This window comes from Sceloporus occidentalis, unplaced genomic scaffold, assembly GCF_023333645.1.
Source record: "Sceloporus occidentalis isolate IW3139 unplaced genomic scaffold, rSceOcc1.0.p SCAF_4, whole genome shotgun sequence".
Lineage (NCBI taxonomy): Eukaryota > Metazoa > Chordata > Lepidosauria > Squamata > Phrynosomatidae > Sceloporus > Sceloporus occidentalis.
The window spans coordinates 64,656,137-64,679,075 of NW_028316984.1; the positions used below are offsets into that span (position 1 = coordinate 64,656,137).

The window sequence follows — 22,939 nt, forward strand, 5'->3', positions numbered from 1 at the left end:
CTATAGCATCGAGCCATATATCTATATCTATATAGATATAGATAGATAGATATAACATACATGTTTTATACAGAAACACACTCATATACATGTAATGCATGTGTGTGTTTGTCTCGTTTGTGCATAGACGTAGATATACATATTGATGGTGATATATATGTGTGCGTGTGTGTGTGTGTTTATCCACACACACACACCTACATCCATACATGGGGGGGTTTCAATGCTAGCAATGTCCCATGCTGCTGCTGCTGCTGGTGGTATTTTAAGGCAGCAGTAGTTCCTCCCGGCCTGCAGGGGTCGCTGCAGGAGGACCCCACTCTCGGTGGGAGAGCGCCGGAAGTGCGTGTCAGCTGACGCCGCCATTTCGGGCGTGTCTTGCTCTTTCCCCGTGGCTTCCTCTCTTCCTTCCTTCCTTCCTTCCTTCCTGGGGGCACACGTGCTTCGGTGCAGAGGAGGGCGTCATGGCGGCCAACACGGGGAGCCTCCCGATGCGGCTGCTGCGGAAGAAGCTCCACAAGCGCAACCTCAAGATCCGGCAGCGGAACCTGGCCCGGCAGCAGGCGGAGGGCGGCCCGGCCGGTACTTGGAGGCAGCCATTGCAATGGGAAGAGGAGGAGGAGGAGGAGGCAGCTTCTGGCTATCGCGGAGTGGGCTTGATTCAGTTGGATCAGTGGTCCCCAAACGGTGCCCTTTAAGGGATTTTGGACTTCAGCTCCCAGAATCCCAAAGTGGCTGAGGCTTCTGGGAGATGAAGTCCAAATTCTCTTAAAGGGAACAGTTTGAGGACCATTCTAGTCTGTATGGAAACTATAGAGAACAGTGGTCCCCAAACGGTGCCCTTTAAGGGATTTTGGACTCTAGCTCCCAGAATCCCAGGCTATTGGGCCAACGTGGCTGAGGCTTCTGGGAGATGAAGTCCAAAAAAACTCTTAAAGGACACTCTTTGGGGACCACTGATCTACTTCCTCGGATGCATTTGGAGTCCCAGTGATCCCTAACTGTGCTCTTATAAAGGGATTTTTGGACCTCTGCTCCCAGAGTCCCAGACTGTAGGTCAATGTGGCTGAGGCTCCTGGGAGTTGAAGTCCAGGACACCAGGAGGACAACATGTTTGGGAGACACTCAGCTGTACTGTAGAAATAACGCAGTTTGACAGCACTGTAAGTGCTGTAGCTCCATCCCATGGAAGCCTGGGATTTACAAGGTCTTTTGCCTTCTCTGCTAAAGAGCACTGGTGCCTCACCAGACTACAAATCCCAGGATTCTGTAGGATGGAGCCATGGCAGTTAAAGTGGTGTCAGATTTACATTGTGTTCCACAGCATAGCTGCTCCCCTTGTCTGTCAGTAGAAAGACAAAATGCCCCCCTCCCCATGTCTCTGGTCAGGGAGTCTCATGCTGCATCTGTACTGCAGAAATAATCCAGTTTGACACCACTTTAACAGCCACGGCTTAATGCTACATAATTATGGGAACTGCAGTTTTGTGAAACATTTATCCTCCTCTGTGATAGAGATCTGGTACCGCCACAAACTACAGTTCCCAGAATTGTGTAGTATTGGGCCATGGCAGTTAAAATGGTGTCAATCTGGATTATTTCTGCAGTGTGGATGCAGCCCATGATTCATTAGTCCTTGGTATGTATTCACAGTGGTGTCAAATTGCATTACTTCTGCAGTGTAGGTGCATCCTTAGCAACAGGATCCTAAGCACTGACTTGAAACCTGTTGGTCAGCCCAAAATAGAGTACAGAAGACCCATTGAATCAGTTGAATGGTGAGTGAACACATTCCTGCTAAATGCTTTTAATTCAGTGGGTTTACTCACATGTGGAATTGGCAACAGATTTCAAGCCAGTGTGTGCTTATTTCAAATAAAACTAAAAAGTCATCAAGGAGACAGAAACAAAATGTAACTGTTATATAGAAAAGATGACCAGTAATAATATCAGTCTAGTTTATGTTGTAAGCAGAACTAGCTTAAAGCGTCAGGAGTTGCTTCAGTTGAAATGCAGCCTGAAGATGATAACATTGGACTGCCTTATGGAGTTGCTGTATAAAGGGCTGGATTCCAGAGGTTAGTGCCATCCAGTTTACCATGCAGCTACCATGCACTAAAACAATGTAGCATAAACAGTTAATATGCCTCTCGTACACACAGTTTTTCACATTCTGTCATCTTATAGAGATAAAGTATGCATGTAGACTATGCATCAAAGCTGTAAAACGAGGCATGTACACAGTAAAATATAAGGCACAGGTAGACAGGTTTTGAGCTCATTGATTTTATTTTATTTTTTAAGGGAACAGTGACATCCAGCAGTCCATACAGCTGTACCTAAAATTAAAGAATGATGTACTTCTCAGCATGTTCACATCTCTCTGTCTTTCTTTTTTTCCTTATTAGAATTGAACTGAACTCGTAGGGGCTGTCCAGTCTGGTGGGAAAGGCTGGCCTGGGAGCAGAGTCGGGATGTGGCGTCCACATAACATATGCCCCAATTCTGCCCCAGGTCAGCGTGATGCTGCACACCACAGCAGTGTCTCCTGTGGCGCTGCATCTACATGACACACTGCCAAAGGAGTGCAGAAAAGCCACACGCTGGCAGCTATGGTGCCCTTTCCCAGGGTGCAAAAAGGAGCCATTTTTTCTGGCTCCCTTTTGCGTCGCAGAAAGCAGAGATCGGGGTTGCTGCGCCTCCGATCTGGCGGTAACAGATCTTCGATTTGTTTTGAACAGAGTTTGAATTATCATTAATGTTTGCCCCATTAGGAGAAGCAGCTGATGACAACTCAGAAGTTCATAATACATCTGATGTGGTGATGGAAGAAAATAAAACAAAGGTTAACGTAATAGTAGATGCAGAAGAGACTGAATGTACACAGTCTGAAATGAAAAAGAAGAAGAAGAAGAAAAAGAAAAGGAAAATTGTGGATGAGACAGAAAATGGTATAATGTCTTCCATTTTTTTACATTGCTTTGAATTAATAACTTTATTTCCTTTGTTCAGTCTTTTGCTGTTCTGTCATATTGCTACTACAGTGATATCTTCAGTGTAAAATGCATGCTGAGAAATTTAACTTCCACAAAGAACCAAGAACAAGGAACTAAACCATACTGACATTCCATGTGCCAGCTCTATTATAGGATAAAACAAATGGCTTTTGTGAAAACTGAATCAAATTCATGGAGGTCAGCCCCATCAGTGGCTAGCCTATCATAACTTAAAATTATTATTTCTAATTTGATAACTAAAAATGAAGCTTACAAGCTGACTGGAAAAATATCTCTGATACAGAGAATAACTAACAACCCAAAATTATGTTATTTTTCCAGGGGTTTCAAGTTGTTCCCTGCTACTAACTGATAACTAAGATTAACATATGATCTGGTTCAGCAACATAAGTCTTACGGCTTATCTGAAATTTACTGCCATCATCCCCTTCCAATTTTCACTCTGTACCTTCTCCTTTCTGTGTTACTCTTGTGTCTTTTTGCAGAGTTGTTTTACTCCATCCATTGTAGTTTATGTGCATGAACCTTTAATAGTTATATGGGACTACGAGTGGTATAAGGAAGGAGTTGCAAATGGGAATTCTTCCCCACTGCCCTTAAATATATCAGTTGTATTGGGAGATGAGTGTATACTGTGTATATAAATGTATACTGTTGGCTTAAATTTATTTCTTTGTGTGTGTGCAGAAACTAAAAAAGCCAAATCTGAAGAAGATGGTGCTGAAGTAGAAGAACAGATCTTAAATGGGGAACCCAGAGAGGAAAAGGATGACAATGAGGAAGAAGTGGCTGAGGATGCTGATGGACCTACGTTGCCCCGAGGACTAACAGGCAATCTTTTTTCTACCTCTGTTCTGTTTCTTGCATAGTGGGAATTTGCTCATTGACATATATTTGTTTAGATAGTATAGATGGGCCTCAGTTAACAAAGTAAATGTGTTCCTGGCAATTGTGTCTTTAAGAGAAGATTTGATACCAAAGGCAGAAATAACAAGGAAAGAATAGGAATGGATTCCTATATTACAAAAAAAGAGAGAGTAGTTTGGTATGTTTCAGCAAACTATATTCAGAACCAACTATATGCCCATATGAAACGAAACAACCAGGTTCGGGTAAGCCTTGCATGGGTAAACAAAAACATGTTGAACTGTTTAGAGACCACTTGAAGCCTTTTTCTAAAACACTTCTGGTGGTGATTCTTTTCTTTCACCATTTCTCTTGTTATTTCCATTTTAGTGGCCCAGCTTATATATCCTTGTTTTTTAACATGCTGGAGATGGCTGGTGAGGCAGGCTTATCTAATATTTCCTTTCCTCTCTGCTTTGGTGTTCATGGAGGCAGCTGTTATTTATCTTTGTTATAGGCAGACATACACAGTTACAGTAGGATCACCTAGAATAGAATCCCACTTTTGCCAAATGCCAAATCATCTCTGAATATATCTTGCCTAGAAAACCCCATAGGGTTCCCATAAGTGAGAAATGACTTGGAGGCAAACAACAACAACAATTCATTCACTGATTTAGGAGTAGTAGAATATGCGCAACCATAGGTTTGTATAGAAGAAACCTGTAAGTGATAGACTGTGGTTATTAGTTTACTTTAAGGATAAATTGTGTGCTTTTAGATGGTCTCCTTTTCTTACGTATATGGAAGTCACTTGCTTAAACACCTCTTCCTGCATGGCTTGTTTGATATATCTGTTGATTATTGCAATCTGTAATACAGCAAACTGTAATACATCAAACTGCAAGTAGTCCAGAACAGGATGGCTAGGGTTTTAATTGGGCTTAGCTCATACAACCATGTTATGGCAGTACTTTTTATCATTTGCACTGGTAACCAAGTCCAGCTCAAGATGCTGATTTTAAATTGTGGTGTTTCAAGCATCCTAGAGCTAGGTTACTGGAAATAACATCTCTTCCCATATTTACCCTAAAGTCATTGTCAGATGAGATGAGGTGGGTGGGTAACAGAGCGTTTTCAGTAGTGGTACTATGTCACTTGCCCTCCTCAGAGAGTGATTCACCTAGTACCCATTGTGTGTGTGTGTGTTTTCCTCCAAGCATTTTTTCAGCTTTATTTATACTTCCAGATCTTTGCAGTATTTTATCCTTTGCAGATTTTATTTTACAATCTCAGTCTGTTTCTGTACTATTCAGATTATTTAGTTTTGTACACTGCCGAGTTAATGGATGTTATTAAAATGCAGAGAATAAATGAAAGGTGCTCTCCATGTGTCTAATCCAAAATCAATTCAATTCAGTAGTCTCACAACAGTATAGGCTGATCCAGTAACCCACTCAGATGAGTGTATTTATGGAATAGACGCTGGGCAATATGTGTGTGGACAAATTCTGCATACATATGAAAACCTGCTTGAAATTGATTCTTCCTACATGTAAATGCCTAAGTTTTTCAACAGCTGCATGTACCTGCCATATCTGAATGTGAGAATATGAATGCTGATCCCAGAGAAAGAAACATGCACTGGGAATAGAATGCTCACAAGAAAGCATTTGGATATATCTAATTTTAAAATAATATTATTACTTGGCATCATGTTGACATAAATGTACAAGAACAAGTGTGTTTAGAACACAGCTACTGATTTAAACCAGACTGTTCAGGAAAAGAGATAGATATTTTTTTTCTCTTTACAGGTGCATTTGAGGATACTTCCTTTGCATCTCTTAAGGGCCTTGTCAGTGAAAATACCTTGAAAGGAATAGCAGACATGGGTTTCACACATATGACAGAAATTCAGCATAAAAGTATTAAACCGCTCTTGGATGGCAGGTAAGAAATGCCCTTTCAAATCAGGTGTTCTGTATTTGTTGAGGCTCTCCCATTATTATGTGTATAATATATAAATTATTAGTTGTGCAAGTGGAATATTCAGATGAGCAAGCAAAGATAAATGACTTGATTATTTTGTGTATGAAAATTGGCAAATGAAACACAAGCATCAGTGAAATTAAGACGCAGTAGTTTTCATGTTCACAAGGGAAAGACCCAGTGGAACACAGTGGAATAATTTGAATAATCACATATAGTAGGGATGGAGAATGGATGGCACTCGTGATGTTGGATCCCAGTTTCCATAGTCCCTTGTCAGCGTAACCAGTATTGAAGAATGGGGGCAGTTGAATCTCTCCAAGGACAGTTAGATGGATTTTGTTCTTGTTAACTGTCATTGAGTCAACCTCATCTCATGGTGACCCTGTGAAAGAGACGTCTCCAAGCCCCCCTATCATCTACTTCTCTGCAGGCTCAGGCTTCTGATCTCCCTGATTGAGTTTTTTCATCTGGCATGTGGTCTTCCCCTCTTTCTTCTGCCTTCTACCTGTCCTAGCATTGTTGTCTTTTCTAATGATCGTGTCTTTTCATGATATGGCCAAAGTATGGCAGCCTCAATTCAGTCATCTTGTCTTCCAGGGAGAGTTCAGGCATGATCTGTTCTAGGATCCATTTGTTTATCTTTTGGGCATCCATGGTATCCTCAGCACACTTCTGCAGCTCCACATTTCAAATGAGTTGATTTTCTTTTTAGGGACTACCAATTCCCTGACATTAATATTTAGGATTGGGTGGCATGGGTTTCTGACTCAGTGATGGATTGTTGCCATCATGTAAAATAAGTGGTGTTAAATTCAAGTAATAAGTTACTTATAAGAACTTATGGAAATTTTAATATCAGTTAGACTATTCTTCAATGTTAAATTATTCTGTCTTTTCTAGTTTGCCATATTCTAAATTTAATGTTTAATTCTACCTGCAGAGATATTCTTGCAGCAGCAAAAACTGGCAGTGGCAAAACCCTTGCATTTCTTATTCCAGCAATAGAACTTATTTACAAGTTAAAATTTATGCCTAGAAATGGTAAGATTTTCTTTTTTTCACTGATCACTTAAAAGTCTGGAGATAATTTTGTGGATAATGGTGTCATCCCCATTATGTGAGTTTAATGAGCATCTTTCTTTTTGTTTTTAGGAACGGGGGTTCTTATCCTTTCACCCACTCGGGAGCTTGCCATGCAGACTTACGGTGTTCTAAAGGAACTGATGACTCACCATGTCCATACCTATGGATTGGTGATGGGAGGCAGTAATAGATCAGCTGAGGCACAGAAACTTGCAAATGGCATAAATATCATTGTGGCAACTCCAGGCAGGCTGCTGGACCACATGCAGGTAGAAAGAGTAGTTCCTGAAGAATGCATGATTTATTTTCTTTGCATTTTAATAGTCACCAACATGGCATTTTACTGTTTTACAGAATACTCCAGGGTTTATGTACAAGAACTTGCAGTGCCTGGTAATTGATGAGGCTGATAGAATTTTAGAAGTTGGGTTTGAGGAAGAAATGAAACAGATCATAAAACTTCTCCCAAGTAAGTCAGACTTCCTAATTTTCTTTTAATACTACTTAGATATAGTACTTAATAATGGAGATGTAATTTGTTCTCAAATACTTCAATGTTTTTTATTCCTGAATTACTATATGATGTATTTTATTTTGTGCTTTGTACATCTAGCGAGTAAATTCCCTAAATTGAGTACGGTCCTGGTGTGGGGGATCTCGTCTACTGCCAAAAACCTGCTCCAGACAATGTGCGGATTTTAGGGGGCTGCTGGGAGAAAGGACTGGATAATGTTTTCAGTGCGGCTTATTTCCAAATGTTCTTGGAAGTGCAGCCTTAAAAGCATCTTTATTTTGATCTGGATGGGTATTCTGTAATAGATGAAACTAATATTTCAGAACCGATCTGTCTTTGAAAATAATTGGCATTTCGATTCAAAGCTTGCTTTTAATAATTTAGATATTTTTTTAAAATCTGTGTTCATTGATAGAGCCCTGAAATGTCTGTTGCTGTATCCGCTGAGGTTGCTTCTGATGTTTTTCTTCCCAGAACGCAGACAGACAATGTTGTTCTCTGCTACACAAACCCGTAAAGTTGAGGACTTGGCAAAGATATCTCTTAAAAAAGAGCCATTGTATGTTGGAGTTGATGACAATAAAGAAACGGCAACTGTAGAAGGTCTTGAACAGGTAACTTCAGCAACACTAATTATAAAGTATTTACATTGTAGCAGGGTATGTTTTCCTTTTATTCTGTTTTTTTAAGAATCATGCTGCTTCTGCTGATTTTTTTTCTCTGTCTTTCTCATTGGACACTAGATGGGTATGCAAGTACAGTTGGTCCTTCACATTCCCAGGGGTTAGGGAAACAAGACCCATGAATGTGGAAAATCTGTGAATAAGGTGAGCCCCTCCCAGCTCCCCTCCCATGACTAGGACAGCTTTCTCAGGCATGGGAGGGGGCCAGGAAAGAGCTCGCAAATAACAAAATTTGTAAATGTCAAGTTTGCGAATGTAGAGGGACTACTGTATATTTTATTACTAGTTTGAAACAGTTCTCTAATTTAGACTTTAACTTTTCAGATTTAATAACATTTCTTTTCATATGTCCGTGCATCAGCTGCAGTAACATAGTTGCTGCCAAAAATGGCTTTGATGTAGCAGGAATTCCACATGGTACATGAACTTAAGAGGTATTTTAAAAGGCACATACAGTTTTTAATGAAATACTTACTCAGACAAATTATATTGTACTATGGCACTTGTTCATTAGTAAATCCCGATGAATTTAATAGGATTGCTGAGTAAACATGTGCAAGATGGAAGTGAAAGAAATTCTGGTTTGTTTGTTTTTGATACTCTTGTTGTAGTTTTTTAAAGATTTATTGTAGATCATTTTTGTATTGGATGAGATTTCATCTGCACACTTTACATGTTTGGAAGAATAATGCTTCCCACGTAGGTTATTTGACATTCATCTATTAAAAGCTGAATCTTTTGTGAGATTTAGTTAAAATGTGAGTTTATGTGATTCAGTTTGAATTTGTGGAAATTACAAACAGGCTGTATGTTAGAAAAACTTTGTGGTTTCTTTAGGGTTATGTAGTGTGCCCTTCAGAAAAGAGATTCCTTCTGCTATTCACTTTTCTCAAGAAGAATCGGAAGAAGAAGCTGATGGTATTCTTCTCTTCGTGTATGTCTGTGAAGTACCACTATGAACTGCTTAACTATATTGATCTCCCAGTTCTGGCCATTCATGTGAGTATGTGAAATCAGTCATTTGCTTGAAAACTGGTGACATTTATCCATGTATTTGGTTTGCTTGATCTGCTCCGTGATTTTATATGTATAAGGCCATCCAGACTCTGGTGATGATCTTTAATTTGCCATTTATTTTAAAAACCCTCCTTTTCACTAATTTAGAGTCAAAGTCTCTCCCCCACTACATTTCCCAGGACTACTACTCCCAAAGGTTCTCTTTCCTTTCTTATCCAAAGCAAATTTTGGGAAGACACAATAAGCAGCAGTGAAAGGAGGATTAGCCAGTGGAAAATTGCTGCTGAATCAAAAGCCTCTCACTGACAGAAAGAACATTCTTGTCCATTGGATGTTTTGCTCAGTTTAGTCCACTAAATTATAATAACATATTGAACCATGATCCTGTTCTGCAAGCTATTTTACCAGTTGTATTTTTGGCCAAAGAAGGGCCATTGTTGACTAATAACTGATCTCTGTCTTATTAGAATTCTAAGCTAGTATTAATTTCACTGTATAGCCCTTCTTTTTATGAGAAGTTTCTCTAAGTGTGGAGTGAGACCCACTCCTTCTTTTTTGCATCTACAGCTGTTGTTTTCAGCTGACACTCAGGTTTGAATAATGGATGCTGCTTTGAAGTTATTGTAAATTATACGTGGCCTTTATGAAGGCTGGGGTGCCTAGCAGAATGTCAGCATCTCAGCAAGATTTCAGCAATGGAGTCATAAATTAAACTTTAAATGCCATCAAGAGGGCCCTTTCTCTTAAGACTGTCTTTAAAACGCTTATCTGAAAAACAGGGCTCTGTCAGCAAGGTTGAAGTTGTTTGTTATAATAGTGTTTGCTGTCAGTTAACCATTTTAAGCGGCTCTAGACTGTTGTACTGACTTTTTCCCTCCCAATTGTCCATGATGTAGAAGAAGTGAAGCATCGTTGTTTCTGCATATGTTAATATGCAAACTAGAAAATAAATGTCAACTCATAGAAAATAAATGTTGACTCATTCTGTGAACGTTTTATGGCCAAAGCCATTGTAATGGATATTTCAATTATCACTTTTATATAGAGCTTTCCAAATGGTATTGGCCACATTCTGCCATTTATACCTGGCTTGTAAGACCTGGAATAATCTTAAAGAAACCTCCCACTGTAATTAGAAGCTTGATACAGAATCCTGTCAGTTTAACAGCTGCTTCACAGCAGAGGTTTTCTAGAACTTATGAATGAGTTCACTGCATGTGTCATCTCTGCTTTTACCTGACCGTTAACAGGTCAGAGTTTAATTTTTGCAGGTATCTTGTTGAATATATTTAGTAATAATAATAATAATAATAATTTTTATTTATATCCCGCCTTTCCAATTGCATGATCAAGGCGGCTTACAAGACAAGAAACGATAAAATACAAGTAAAACATCACAATATAAAAAGTTTAAAAACATCATTACTAGGGGTAGGAATGGGAATCTATACAAATCACAATTCACTAGGGGCAAGAAAAAGACAATATATTGCACTAATCCGGGGTCGAAAAACAGAGGGCAAGGAGCAGAGAAAAAACACTATTACCTAAAGTGAAAAAGCCAACTGGAATAGATGCGTTTTTAATTGTTTCTTAAAAGAAACTAAAGATGCAGAGGAACGGAGCTCTACAGGGAGCTTATTCCACAATGAGGGGGCGGCGATAGTGAAAGCCCTCTGTGAGGTCCTCACCAAATGGGATTTAGGGACCTCTAACAAATTGGTCCCAGATGTTCTGAGTGTGCGGGGCGGATTGTATGGGGAGAGGCGGTCCTCCAAGTACCCTGGGCCCAAGCCATTTAGGGCTTTATAGGTCAAAACCAACACCTTGTATTGAGCTCGGAAGCGAATGGGTAGCCAGTGGAGATCTTTTAAAATAGGTGTTATGTGGTCTGTCCTGGAACTACCAGCGACCAGTCTGGCTGCCATATTCTGCACCAATTGAAGCTTCCGGGTTTGGTACAAGGGTTGCCCTATGTAGAGCGCATTGCAGAAATCCAATCGAGAGGTTACCAAAGCATGTACAACAGTTTCAAGGTCCCGACGGCCCAGGTAGGGGCGCAGCTGGCGTATCAGCCAAAGCTGATAACAAGCACTCCTGATCGTCGCGTCCACCTGAGATGTCAGATGAAGCGACGAATCAAGGAGTACTCCCAAGCTGCGCACCGAGTCCCTCAAGGGGAGCGTGACCCCATTCAGGACAGGCTGACAAATCTCACCACCCGGAACCGAGGGACCTATCACCAGTACTTCCGTTTTCCCTGGATTCACACTGAGTTTGTTCTCCCTCATCCAGCCCATTACCGACGCCAAGCAGGCATCTAGAGGAGAGATGCCATCCTTAGTTACTGCATCAGTCGGAGACACAGAGAAAATTATTTGGGTGTCATCAGCATACTGATAACACCGCGCCCCGTGTCTCCGGATGATCTCTCCCAGCGGTTTCATGTAGATGTTAAAAAGCATAGGGGATAAAATCGCTCCCTGAGGGACACCGGATGTAAGTGCCCTCTTATCGGAGCGACAATCCCCCAGCTCCACCATCTGGAATCTACCCGAGAGGTAGGACCGGAACCACTGCAAAGCAGTGCCCCCGATACCCAACTCCCCCAGGCGTTCCAGAAGGATACCATGGTCGATGGTATCGAAAGCCGCCGAGATGTCCAAGAGCACTAACAGGGACACGCTTCCCCTGTCCATGCTCAGACGGAGGTCATCAACTAAGGCGACCATGGCAGTCTCAACTCCATAGCCCGCCCGGAAGCCAGTTTGAAATGGGTCCAGAAAATCGGTGTCATCCAAGATCGATTGAAGCTGGAAGGCGACTGCTCTCTCGATCACCTTCCCCAAAAAAGGTAGCAGCGAGATGGGCCGATAGTTGTTATGAATCAGGGGGTCTAAGGAGGGTTTCTTGAGCAAGGGTTTAACCACTGCCACTTTCAATTTAGATGGAAACTGACCCTCTCTTAGAGAAGTATTAATGATGCGGTGCAACATAGTCAGCACCGCATCTCCCCCCTGAGCTGCCAACCATGAGGGACAGGGATCAAGAGAGCACGTCGTCTTCCTAACGCTTCGAAGGATCTTGTCCACTTCATCGGTACTAACAAACTCAAAGCGATCCAGTATAACTGGGGCCACGGATGCTTTGGACGCCTCTCTTACAGGACCTGCATAAATACTGGCGTCAAGATCAGCCCTGATCTGAGAGATTTTATCCGCAAAGAAGTTATTAAAATCATCACAGCAGGCTTTAGATGGTACCAGAATAGGGCTCAGGGAGGGAGGGAGCTGAGTCAGCTCTCTCACAACCCTGAACAGCTCTGCTGGACGCGACTCTGCGGACGCAATACGTGCAGCATAGAACGAAATCTTGGCTGCACCTATTGCCACTCCATAGGCCTTCAAATGAGAGCGGAGGAGTGTCCTGTCAGATAAACGCTGATGTCTTCGCCAGTTACGCTCTAGTCGTTGCACAGCCCGCTTCCTTACTCTAAGATCTTCCGTATACCATGGTTGTTTATTAGGAGCAGGCCGGTAAGGACGCTTGGGAGCGACACTGTGTATAGCCCTGGACAGGTTGGTATCCCAGATATTAGCCAGGGCATGAACAGAATCGCCGTCAGAACCAGTCGCATATCCCTCTAGGGCTTCTTGGAACCTTTTGGGTTCCATCAGCCTTCGAGGGTGGACCATCCTAATGGGTCCGCCACCCCCGGGGGAGCTTGAGGTAGAAGCCTTGATTCGAGCCTCAACCAAGAAATGATCCGTCCATGACAAGGGAGAGATGTTTGAGATCTCTACCCACGGAACCTCCATGTCCGTACTAAAGATCACATCAAGGGTATTACCAGCGCAATGCGTAGGCCCTGAGACTAGTTGAGACAGGCCCATGGCTGTCATGGTAGTCATGAACTCCCGAGCAGCACCTGTTGGAACTTCACTGGCCTCGAAAGGGATGTTGAGGTCTCCCAAGACAAGAAGTCTTGGGGACTCCAACACCAGTTCCGAGACCAGCTGTGTGAGCTCGGCCAGGGAGTCTGTTAGCGCACGGGGTGGCCTGTAGACCAACAGAATCCCCAGACTGTCTCTAGCCCTCAGGGACAGGCAAATACACTCGATGTGATCTGTTTTCCGGACTGGGATCCTGGTTAAGGAGAAGGTGTTTTTATGGACCAAGGCAACACCACCACCCCGTCCACCTAACCTGATCTGGTCCTTAACTGAGAACCCGGCTGGGAGGGCCTGGGCCCACACTGCCTCGCCCTCAGGCCCAAGCCAGGTCTCAGTAATGCACGCCAGGTCACAATTTTTGTCCTGCAAGAGATCATAAATGATGTGGGTCTTGCTCTTTATGGACCTGGCGTTGCATAGGAGCAGAGACAGGGTTTGTGGTACGACTGGGCTGAACCCCAGGCCTTTTTGGTTAGGAAAGTGGAAGGAAGGGGAGATAGATATTATGCATCGATCTCTCCTTCCATTTTGACATAAACCCACTTTCCTACCGCCATACCTCCCCTTGCCCCGCACAACCTCAATAGTTTACCCATGAGTTTACCCATGAAGGATATTGTAGAGGGAGATAATTCATAATTAATTATTAGGGAAGTGTCATCTGGGCTATTGCCATTTGGATTTCTTCCTCAAAGCATTGATTATTACCAGTCTTTTTCCAGGCTACCCATTTCTTTTGTTATGTCATGGCAAATGATAATTTCAAATGCATTAAAGTGCTAACATTATTTTACTTGTCCAGTAATGGTGGTGGTGCTGCTGCTGTTGACTGTTATTTACACCTTAAGTGGTAGTCATGACCTTGTCAGAAATAATAGTTATGTCAGCAGCTAACTCTTGTTGCAAGTAATTTTAAAGTTTGCTTGATGTTTACATATAAGACTGCATTGTATTTGAAGTCAGTTTAGTGAACCCTGTAGGCATTTGTAAATGTCATCTTGAAATGTTTTTTTCTTCCAGGGCAAGCAGAAGCAAACCAAACGCACAACCACATTTTTCCAGTTCTGCAATGCAGATTCTGGCATACTCTTGTGCACAGATGTAGCTGCCCGAGGGCTAGACATACCTGAGGTTGACTGGATTGTTCAGTATGACCCACCAGATGATCCAAAGGTAGTGCAATTTCCAGAATGTGGCTTCAAGGATAGATGGAATTAAATGTTGAAATACTCAAGCATTGTTAGACTTGGATTGCTAATAGACACAGTTCCTGCAAAACAGAATTTCATGGTTTAACATAAATATTGTATTTATTACATTTATATCCTGCCTTCCTTTCTCAGAGGTCAAGATGCTGTTATCCTTTTTTCATCTGCCAGGCCCAAATGCAGACCAGCCTCAACTGGGTAGCTTCTGAAAATTTGTTGTATCATACACACTCAGATAGGTCCCTTCAAAGCTTAACACATTTTTTATACAATACAGTGGGCCCCTGGTATCCACTGGAGTTTGGTTTTAGGACCACCATCCTCATCTTCATGGATACCAAAATCCATTAATGCCCAAGTCCCATTATATACAATGGGATAGTAAAATGGTGTCCCATATATAAAATTGTATAGTCAGGATTTGCTTTTTGTTTCTGTTTTAATATTTTCAAGCTGTGAATAGTTGAGTCTATGGATGCAAAATCCATGGATATGGAGGGCTGATTGTAATAAATGCTTCTATTAAGAATCATGTGGTTTTTCTGGTTGTTATGGATTACTATAAAGACAGATAATATGTGCAACATTCTAAAGCCTTAAAAAGAGTAGATGGAAGTTAAATCCTTTAAATAATAGAAAGCATAAAGGAAGTTCCATAATCATGGATTTACATGTTTCTCATTTGCTCATCAAGTAACCCGTGTCGACATAGTAAACAGAAATATCATAGCTGTTCCCTCTCACTTTTCATACATATGGCGTTAGTATTGTAGTTGAGCTTAGCTATGCCTGAAAGGTAGCTAAAGAGTAGCCCTCTGGGGTTGCTATTCAAAAGAAAAGAGACGGTTAGCAGATGTTATCTCCTTCTGGAACATAGTAGCAGAGGAAGACTAGCAAAAGAAGGACTCGGTGATCTCAGGGAATCAGGGCTTTAGCAGCTTCTTATATAGCATTGAACTTGGTCTGGTTCATGCTGTACTGGCTGCTGCCAATCATGCCCCCTTTTCTTTTTCTTCTTTTTTTGAACCATTCCAACAGGTGGAACTTGAAAAATACAGATTAAAGGAGAATCTATCAGTTGTAGTCCAAACACATAACTTTTCCAAGCTTTGCTAACAGAGCATATTTTTCTTAGGCCTCTTTGCTTTTTGTTCCCTGTTTTTGGTTTGCTCTTAATATTGAACTGGTTGAAAGATAAATCCGCAAATAGAAGACTTCAACTATCTTTAATTCTTACACCTAAACTTTCTTATTTTGCTTTTACTGTATGCATACTGAATTCAATAGCAGTTTCTTCATTCTCACATTATTTCTTTTTATCTCTTCTTTTTTAAAAAAAGGAATACATTCATCGTGTTGGTCGAACTGCCCGAGGTATAAATGGAAGAGGACATGCTCTGCTTATTTTACGGCCAGAGGAACTGGGTTTCCTGCGTTACCTAAAGCAAGCCAGGGTAGGTTGGTATGCATTACTAATGCAAAGTTGCTTCTAGTAAAATTATTAATTGTATACTTAAATATTCACACTTTTCAAATTACATAACGAGTATTTATCAGCTTAGTGTAAGAGCCAGTATGGTATAGTTTTTTGAGCAATGGGCTCTGACTTGAAACAGGGATTTGAATTTCCGCTTGGCCATGGAAACCCGTTGGGTGATGTTGGGCAAGTCACACTCTCTCAGCCTCAGAGAAGGACAAAAATAAATCCCTTCTGAACAGATCTTTCCAAGAAAACCCTGTGATATGTTTGCTGTAGGGTTGACATATGTTGGTAATGACGTGAAGGCATACAACAGCAGAAAGCTTAGTACAAGTGCAGAGGAACTGGCATAAGAAAATGCATACCATATATACTCAACTATAAGTTGATCTCATATATAAGTAAAGGCCAAGTTTTGGGGGCAGAGTTATGAATTTTGGTATGACCTGTGGATAAGTCGAGAGTAGAACTTTAAGGTTCCTCAGGTCCATTCCCGGGCAGGAAGGGAAAGTGTGGAGGAAGGTGTGTTTGTGGTTGGATCAGCTGTTGCTCCTATAGAAATAAAATAAAATAGAAATAAAAATTGTCCTGCACTCTCTCTGCTTCCAGTAGCCCATTACCAGGCACTGAGGGAAAGTGGGGAGGAAGGTGTGTGTGTGTGTTCGCCACTGAATGAGCTGCCATCATCGGCATTACCACATTGGCCCGTATATATAAGTTGACCCAGGATTTTGGGGCATAAATTTCTTGATTTATAGACGAGTATATACAGTAATTAGACTAAGTATATGGCTTCTGTTACTTGAATATGAAACATGAAGGAATTTGGTAGAAAAAAATAAGTGCAAGTTGCTTTGGGGAGCAATGCTGGTCCTAATTGATCTCAATCCCTTCATATTTCCATTGTTACCAGAAAAGAAAGCTTTACCTTCTGCAGGTTAGCAGTCCCTGTGATCCCAGAAAGAGCCATAAGCTGTCTGTAAGAAGTGCTGCTTTCTTTGTTTTTCACAGAATGGTGAGGGACTTAATGGTATACTAACCCGTTACGGATACTAACTAGTACTGCGTACATCAGGGATAGACTGGGACCCATTTATAACAGCTTATTTTCCAATCCTAAAATGACTTGGCTAAGAATTAATCAGAGTAATTGTCCCACAATGTGCATAAAATGTGAAATGTTACAAGAGCACCTCAGTAATTGCGAAGCAGCTTATATTGTGTTTCTAAAGTTATTGTGGCTCCCTGAAACATTCCCTTGTAGGATTCACAGTCCAGATTATAATGCTGTCATTAGAACACTGTTCTGTATGTTCTGAATTAACTACTGTGAATGAACAGAGCTCAGAGGGTGCAGAGAGAATGATTGCACTCCAGATACTTAGGTGATGCTGGGCACTGGTGGGGTAAGCCTCATTATGTTCTTGATAGCTTGTTGCTTTCATTTTGGTACCCAAGAACTGATATTTAAGTAGACTGCTGTTCGGTAACTTCTTCATGTGACATGATGTTTTTCTGAATGATTCTTTTAGGTACCATTAAATGAATTTGAATTTTCCTGGTCCAAAATTTCTGATATCCAGTCTCAGGTAAAAATAGCATAAAGTCTACTTGCATAAATATTCTTAATCTTTATTTTGTGTGTATGTCCAAAGCACTGTCATCGTTAACATTAAGAACAGTTTATAACATCAACATGGTGTAAACTATTATGCTAAGCACCATAAATTTGAGGCTTCTCTGGGATGGGAGGGTGAAACTTCACTTGAATGCCCTTTAATTCAGATGCATTCAAATAGTTATTGTAATCAGTTTTTAAAACTGCCTGACTACTGCTGATTTTTCATTCTGACAAAAAACAAAAAAACAAACAAGCTTCATTTATATACCACTTCATACCGCCTAAGCAGTGTCTAAGCGGTTTACAACTGCCCTTTACAACTTGCCCTTTATCATGCATCAGGATGATGTACTGTGGCAGGGGAGGATGTTGGAGTGCAGTTCCCATCAGCAGTTGCCAGCCTAGCTAGTAATGAAGGATGGTGGGAACTGCAGGGCATTATCATTAAGTCAACCCATTTAAGATTATTTTCACAAGAAAAATGTGTTTGTTTTGTTAATTTTTTAAAAAATAGTTTGGTATGTTTATATGCTGTTCTACTCTGTTCCATTTGGCAAATGTCAGTGTTGAGTACTAGCAAAACCTTCAGTTCACTCATTGATTAAATGACATGGTATATTACTGATGTTTCTTGCCATTTTACTTTTCAGCTGGAAAAATTGATAGAGAAAAACTACTTCCTTCACAAATCTGCTCAAGAAGCATACAAAGCCTATATAAGAGCTTATGATTCCCATTCTCTGAAGGAAATCTACAATGTAAACAACTTGGATCTGCTGAAGGTTGCTCTGTCTTTTGGCTTTAAGGTTCCGCCATTTGTGGATCTTAGTATCCTTTTACTGCAACTCCCCACAAAAACCAAGATATGTTTTCTTCCCCTGTATGTTATTAATAGGTGAGCTGGGCAAACATTAGTTTGTGTCTGTATTTTTCTAAATTAGAAACTAGAGCTGGAAGTTTAGAACTTATTCCTGTATGTTTTTTTAGATTATGAAATACGTGGACTGGAGACATCCGTGTGCTCATTCATATCACAAAGACCGTGTTATATTTTGACATTACAGTACAATTTATTTACCAATATTGATTTGACAGGAACCAATCAGTACATTCAGCATAGCATGATGTTAGGTAAGAGCAAATTTCCTAGAGCAAATATTTACGGCCCATAGTATTTGTTCTGTTTTATCTTGAACCAGAAATGCTTTGTCTGCATTCTAGTATCTAATCTGAGCATGCGTTTAATGCATGTGCTCAGTTTTGGAAGTGTAACTTTTTCAATTACAAGATTAAAATAATGCTAGTGGACTAAATTAGGTTTGTCTTGGGCGGGTTACAGACCGCCCGTTTGGGGCGGGCTGCACCCACCCCTTTCCCTGGTGTATCAGGGCCTCAGCTGCCAGACCGGCAGCCGCTGAAGCCCCAATCCGCCGCTTTCTGGGCTGTGGGGAAGCGGCAAAAGGCCGCTTCTCCGCAGCCTGGAAAGGGGTGTCCTTGGAGCTTCAAGCCCCAAGGACACCCCGCGGTGGCGGGGAGGAGGAGAAAGGGGCCATTTGGCCCCTTTCTCCTTTGTTCCGCTGGGTGCAGCCGTGTGAAGGCTGCGCCCAGCGGACCAAACCAGGAAGGAGCTCCGAAACGGAGCTCCTTCCTGCTCCGTGCTAAGGGTGCACTAAGTGCCCTAGCGCGGAGCAAGGACGTCACGTCCGCGCCGCCCCGCATAGAGGTGGTGCGGTCGTAATGTATCGATGGCGGTGGCCGTGTGGAACGGCCACTGCCATTTTGTGCGCGACGAGCGCACACTAGGGTTGGGGGGTGCGGAAGCACCGCCCCTTCCTAACCCTAGTACGCACTCGTCGCGTACTTTAAGGCCCATCTGTAACGGGCCTTGGGAAGCCAAGTAGAGAAAACGCAGACCATTGACAGTCAGATTCACATTTTCTTCTGCCTCGCCGCAACTATATGTTTATTCTAAAAATAATAATAATAATGTCCATATTATGAGCTTCTTCCTCCCTCCCTTTCTGAACTTTATCCAGACTTTTAACCTAAACTTCAATTTTACAAAGCTGTATTCCTTAATAGATTTTTCAGATATAAACAGCAGCCATGGAAGGCGACTGCAAAAGAGAGGTGGTGGTGGAGGATTTGGTTATCAGAAGTCAAAGAATGTTCAGAAATCCAAAATCTTCAAGCACATTAACAAGAAAAAATCGGATAACAGACAATTTTCCCGTTGAAATGCTTATTTGGTGTTCGCTGAAATGGCTTTTGAGATCAAATTTGAATATAATTATTATTCAATACTGCCCAGCAATGTGTGTTCAGTATAAAATTTATCTATGGTGTTTAAGGATTAGGCTTTAAAACAAACATAAGTATACACTTTGGTCCTAATCTCTTCTCAGAGAAAATAGAAGATGTGTTCTTGGTCTGAAATCACTGTGCAGTCTCCTCAGTCCCTCTGTGTAATGCAGGGCAGTCTTGAGGCAAGACTGACTCAAGATATCTTCCAGGAACATCAAGAATGGACTGATTCAGAAGTCTACTTTGACAGTCTGTTGTGTAATTTATATTTTAAATAATGAGTTTTCTTCCAAGAACTGGCTACCAGGCTTATATGGAAATTGGAACATATGGATATAGTAGGCAATATGTTGTTTTTATAAGATATAGTGAATACATATTATAAAAATGATATTTTTATTTTCTTACAAAACAAAGGTAGACTTTTGTAATGCAACACCAGGATGTTCAGAAGCTCCAGAGCAAATTGACTGGCCACTGGAACCATGCTTAGAAACTCCACTTATTTTTCATTGGGGGAAGAGGTGGACTTGCTTGCCTTACCAATTGACTTTTTCCCTCCAAAGCTTCAAAACATTCCTTTTTTTTTTCCATTTTGAAGAATAACAGCTGTTTGAAGAGATGAGATAAAATATATCTATATATAAAGAGACAGTTTGAAAATTCTAGATAAGGTGTATTCATTTTAAATTGAATTAAGAACTCAAAAAGTGCTTATGTCCGCCTTGACTGCCACCAACCTTTGGGATGTTGGTTCTTGTTACTCTTAGGCTTAGACTCTGCTGCAGATGGAGTCGCACAGTTTTGCACATCTGTTTTCTGGATCTTATGTAATCATTATAGCAGTAGCACCACACACTGGAGTTCAGGATAACTTGTGAATCCCAGTGGTCAGTTTTCAGTACTCATGAAATTGATTCCATGAGCCAAGGAAGCCTTTTAGCTGGTATTTGAGCAGGATCTCTTCTGATGCTGCATGATAAACTGTTTTTGAATGGCAGAATGGTACAGGATGGTATGTAATCCCCAAAGAAACGAAGCATCACTGTTTGCCCAAACAGGTCTCTAGCTACCACTGAATAATTTAATTACTTTTTCCTAATCCTCCAGATGTCTTATACTTCAACTTACTACATTCCCAAGAGCCATGCTTGTTGGGGATGATGAGAGTTATAGATCATCACCTCTTGATGGCCCCAGTTTGGGAAAGGCTAAAATAAATAAGTAATATAAACTCCAATGGGCATTGGCTCTCAAACTGGTAGCATTATGGGAACCTTTAAAAAGACTATAAAAATGAACTGGTAGCCTTAGGTTTCTTGTGCACTTCTCCTGTTATCAATCTTATGAGTATTTAATAGACTTCAGCCATCACACACTCAAGGCTTGTCTCATAAAGATGACTGATGATTTGGGGCACTAATACTGTATTTCTTGAGGAATTGTCTCCCACTCAAGAGAACCTTGACAAGGAAATTGAACTTTGTAACCCAGTTAAAGAGAAGTGATCAAAATGTTCATATGGGAAAATTTGAAGAGGAATCCAGCTGTAGACAGATGAAAGAAATTGAAGTTACCTTGCTGCAGTTTCTAACAATAACAGTGAATAAATACATGAAGTATAATGTAGCTATGTCTGTGAAGATTGTTACAGTGGCTGTGCTGTTTTGCACAGGCACCAAACAAATGCTAGTGAAATCATTCTAGATAAAACTGTAACTAGAAGATTTATTAACCACACTGCCAGCGTTTCATAAATTACATAACGTTAGACCTTTTGCCTGTCTTTATAACAGTAATTTGCGGGGGGATGCTAAGACAAACTAGAATTGCTATGAGATAACACATATATTTTTTTTCCAAAGAAGCACAGTTGGCATGTTGAATTTTTTAAAGAGTATACTTCAAGTGCACAGATTAATTATGTTAAGTTGTGCAGTTTTAACTATAGTCATCCCTCCATATTGACAGATTCAAGGATCCATGGCTTGTAAATATTCAAAAAATACATTCCAAAAAAACAAACCTTGATTTTGCCATTGTACATAAGGGACACCATTTAGCTATGCCATTGTATTTAATGGGACTTGAGCATCTATTGGAGGTCCTGGAACCAAACTCCAGTGGATACCAAGGGCCCACTGGAAAAACAAAATCCAGTGTTGCATTAAGTTTTTTGGTTGCCTTGTAGCATTTCCTCTTGCTGTGTGCCTGTCCACAGCCTTTGTATGGCTTCAAATCTCCACCTTCTAGATGAGATATAGGGTCGTTGTCCAGAACATTTATCGTACATGTGCCCATTTTTACACTCTGCTTTTTAAACTTAAAAGCAATTGCATTGTTACAGGTGGAATTATGACTAATTCAGCTTTGAAATATGAGCTTGTTTCAGGTCATGGCCCTTCCCCCATTTATCACAGCCTCCCTCCTCTGGTGGGCTCACACAGTTTAAGCATAGTTCTTAAATGGCTTTGTAGTGATGAGAGTGCCAGGCTGAGACTGGAGAGGCACAGGGTTGATCTCACACACACACTCCACTGTAAAACTCATTTGGGCAGTCTTTAGAGTGTTGTGAGCATAAAAATGGGGCAGAACTAGGTATGCTGCCATGAACTCTGTGAAGGGGAGAGGATATAAATGCAGTAAATAAAAAATCCCAAAGATCATCTCCTTTATGGCCCATCCCCGGAGTGTCTTCATTCTCTCTCTTTTGATTACAGTGGGATTTTTTTTACCATAACATGCACCTGAAATTTGACAAGGAATCAGCTGCTGTTCAAGAAAATTTAGCACTAAAACGTGTCTTCCAAAATCAGTCCATAATGCTGTGTGCCTGTTTGATGAAAGGCTGTTGCACAAGGATGAGGCTTTTTCCAAGTGCATCTTGGGGAATTTCCAGCCCTGTAAGAAGTCTCAGTGACAGTATCAATGCATCTGATCTGAATTGCACTTTTGTTCTTAACTCCATTTAAGTACCAGCAAATGGATGTCATCAGAAAACTTTGGGTTACAAAGCTAGAGGTTTTTACCCTGAATTAAATTTAATTATTTCAGTGTTTTTATAAATTTGATACTGGGCTAATTGCCTCAGTTACCACAAGCAGGTCTTGCTGAATAGTTGTTTCTCAATGCAAACTAGCATGAATGATCATCTATCCTTGTGATTAGTTACAGTACCAGGAAGGTTACCACTTCCTCTGTTTTCTGATCAGGTGGGA

General features: G+C 41.0%; 1 protein-coding gene across 1 annotated transcript; it reads left to right on the forward strand.

Annotated features, from left to right (window-relative positions):
• The first annotated feature begins 409 nt into the window (after window positions 1–409).
• Window positions 410–20,387, forward strand: LOC149313923 (ATP-dependent RNA helicase DDX18-like). The gene is made up of 14 exons (XM_089520162.1): window positions 410–582; window positions 2,775–2,951; window positions 3,705–3,848; window positions 5,681–5,816; window positions 6,799–6,899; window positions 7,011–7,210; window positions 7,296–7,410; window positions 7,930–8,069; window positions 8,976–9,137; window positions 14,129–14,281; window positions 15,657–15,770; window positions 17,329–17,385; window positions 18,068–18,245; window positions 19,509–20,387. Exons 1-14 carry the CDS (start codon window positions 465–467, stop codon window positions 19,652–19,654), a joined length of 1,941 nt encoding a protein of 646 aa, XP_089376288.1. The 5' UTR covers window positions 410–464; the 3' UTR covers window positions 19,655–20,387.
• Window positions 20,388–22,939: the final 2,552 nt, after the last annotated feature.

What these genes read in the sequence shown, in the direction of transcription:
- LOC149313923 (XM_089520162.1), top strand. Translation starts at nt 465, where the DNA reads ATGGCGGCCAACACGGGGAGCCTCCCGATGCGGCTGCTGCGGAAGAAG. An exon ending in TGTGGATGAGACAGAAAATG is followed by an intron (nt 2,952 to 3,704) that starts GTATAATGTCTT and finishes GTGTGTGTGCAG; the next exon opens with AAACTAAAAAAGCCAAATCT. An exon ending in GATCATAAAACTTCTCCCAA is followed by an intron (nt 7,411 to 7,929) that starts GTAAGTCAGACT and finishes TTTTCTTCCCAG; the next exon opens with AACGCAGACAGACAATGTTG.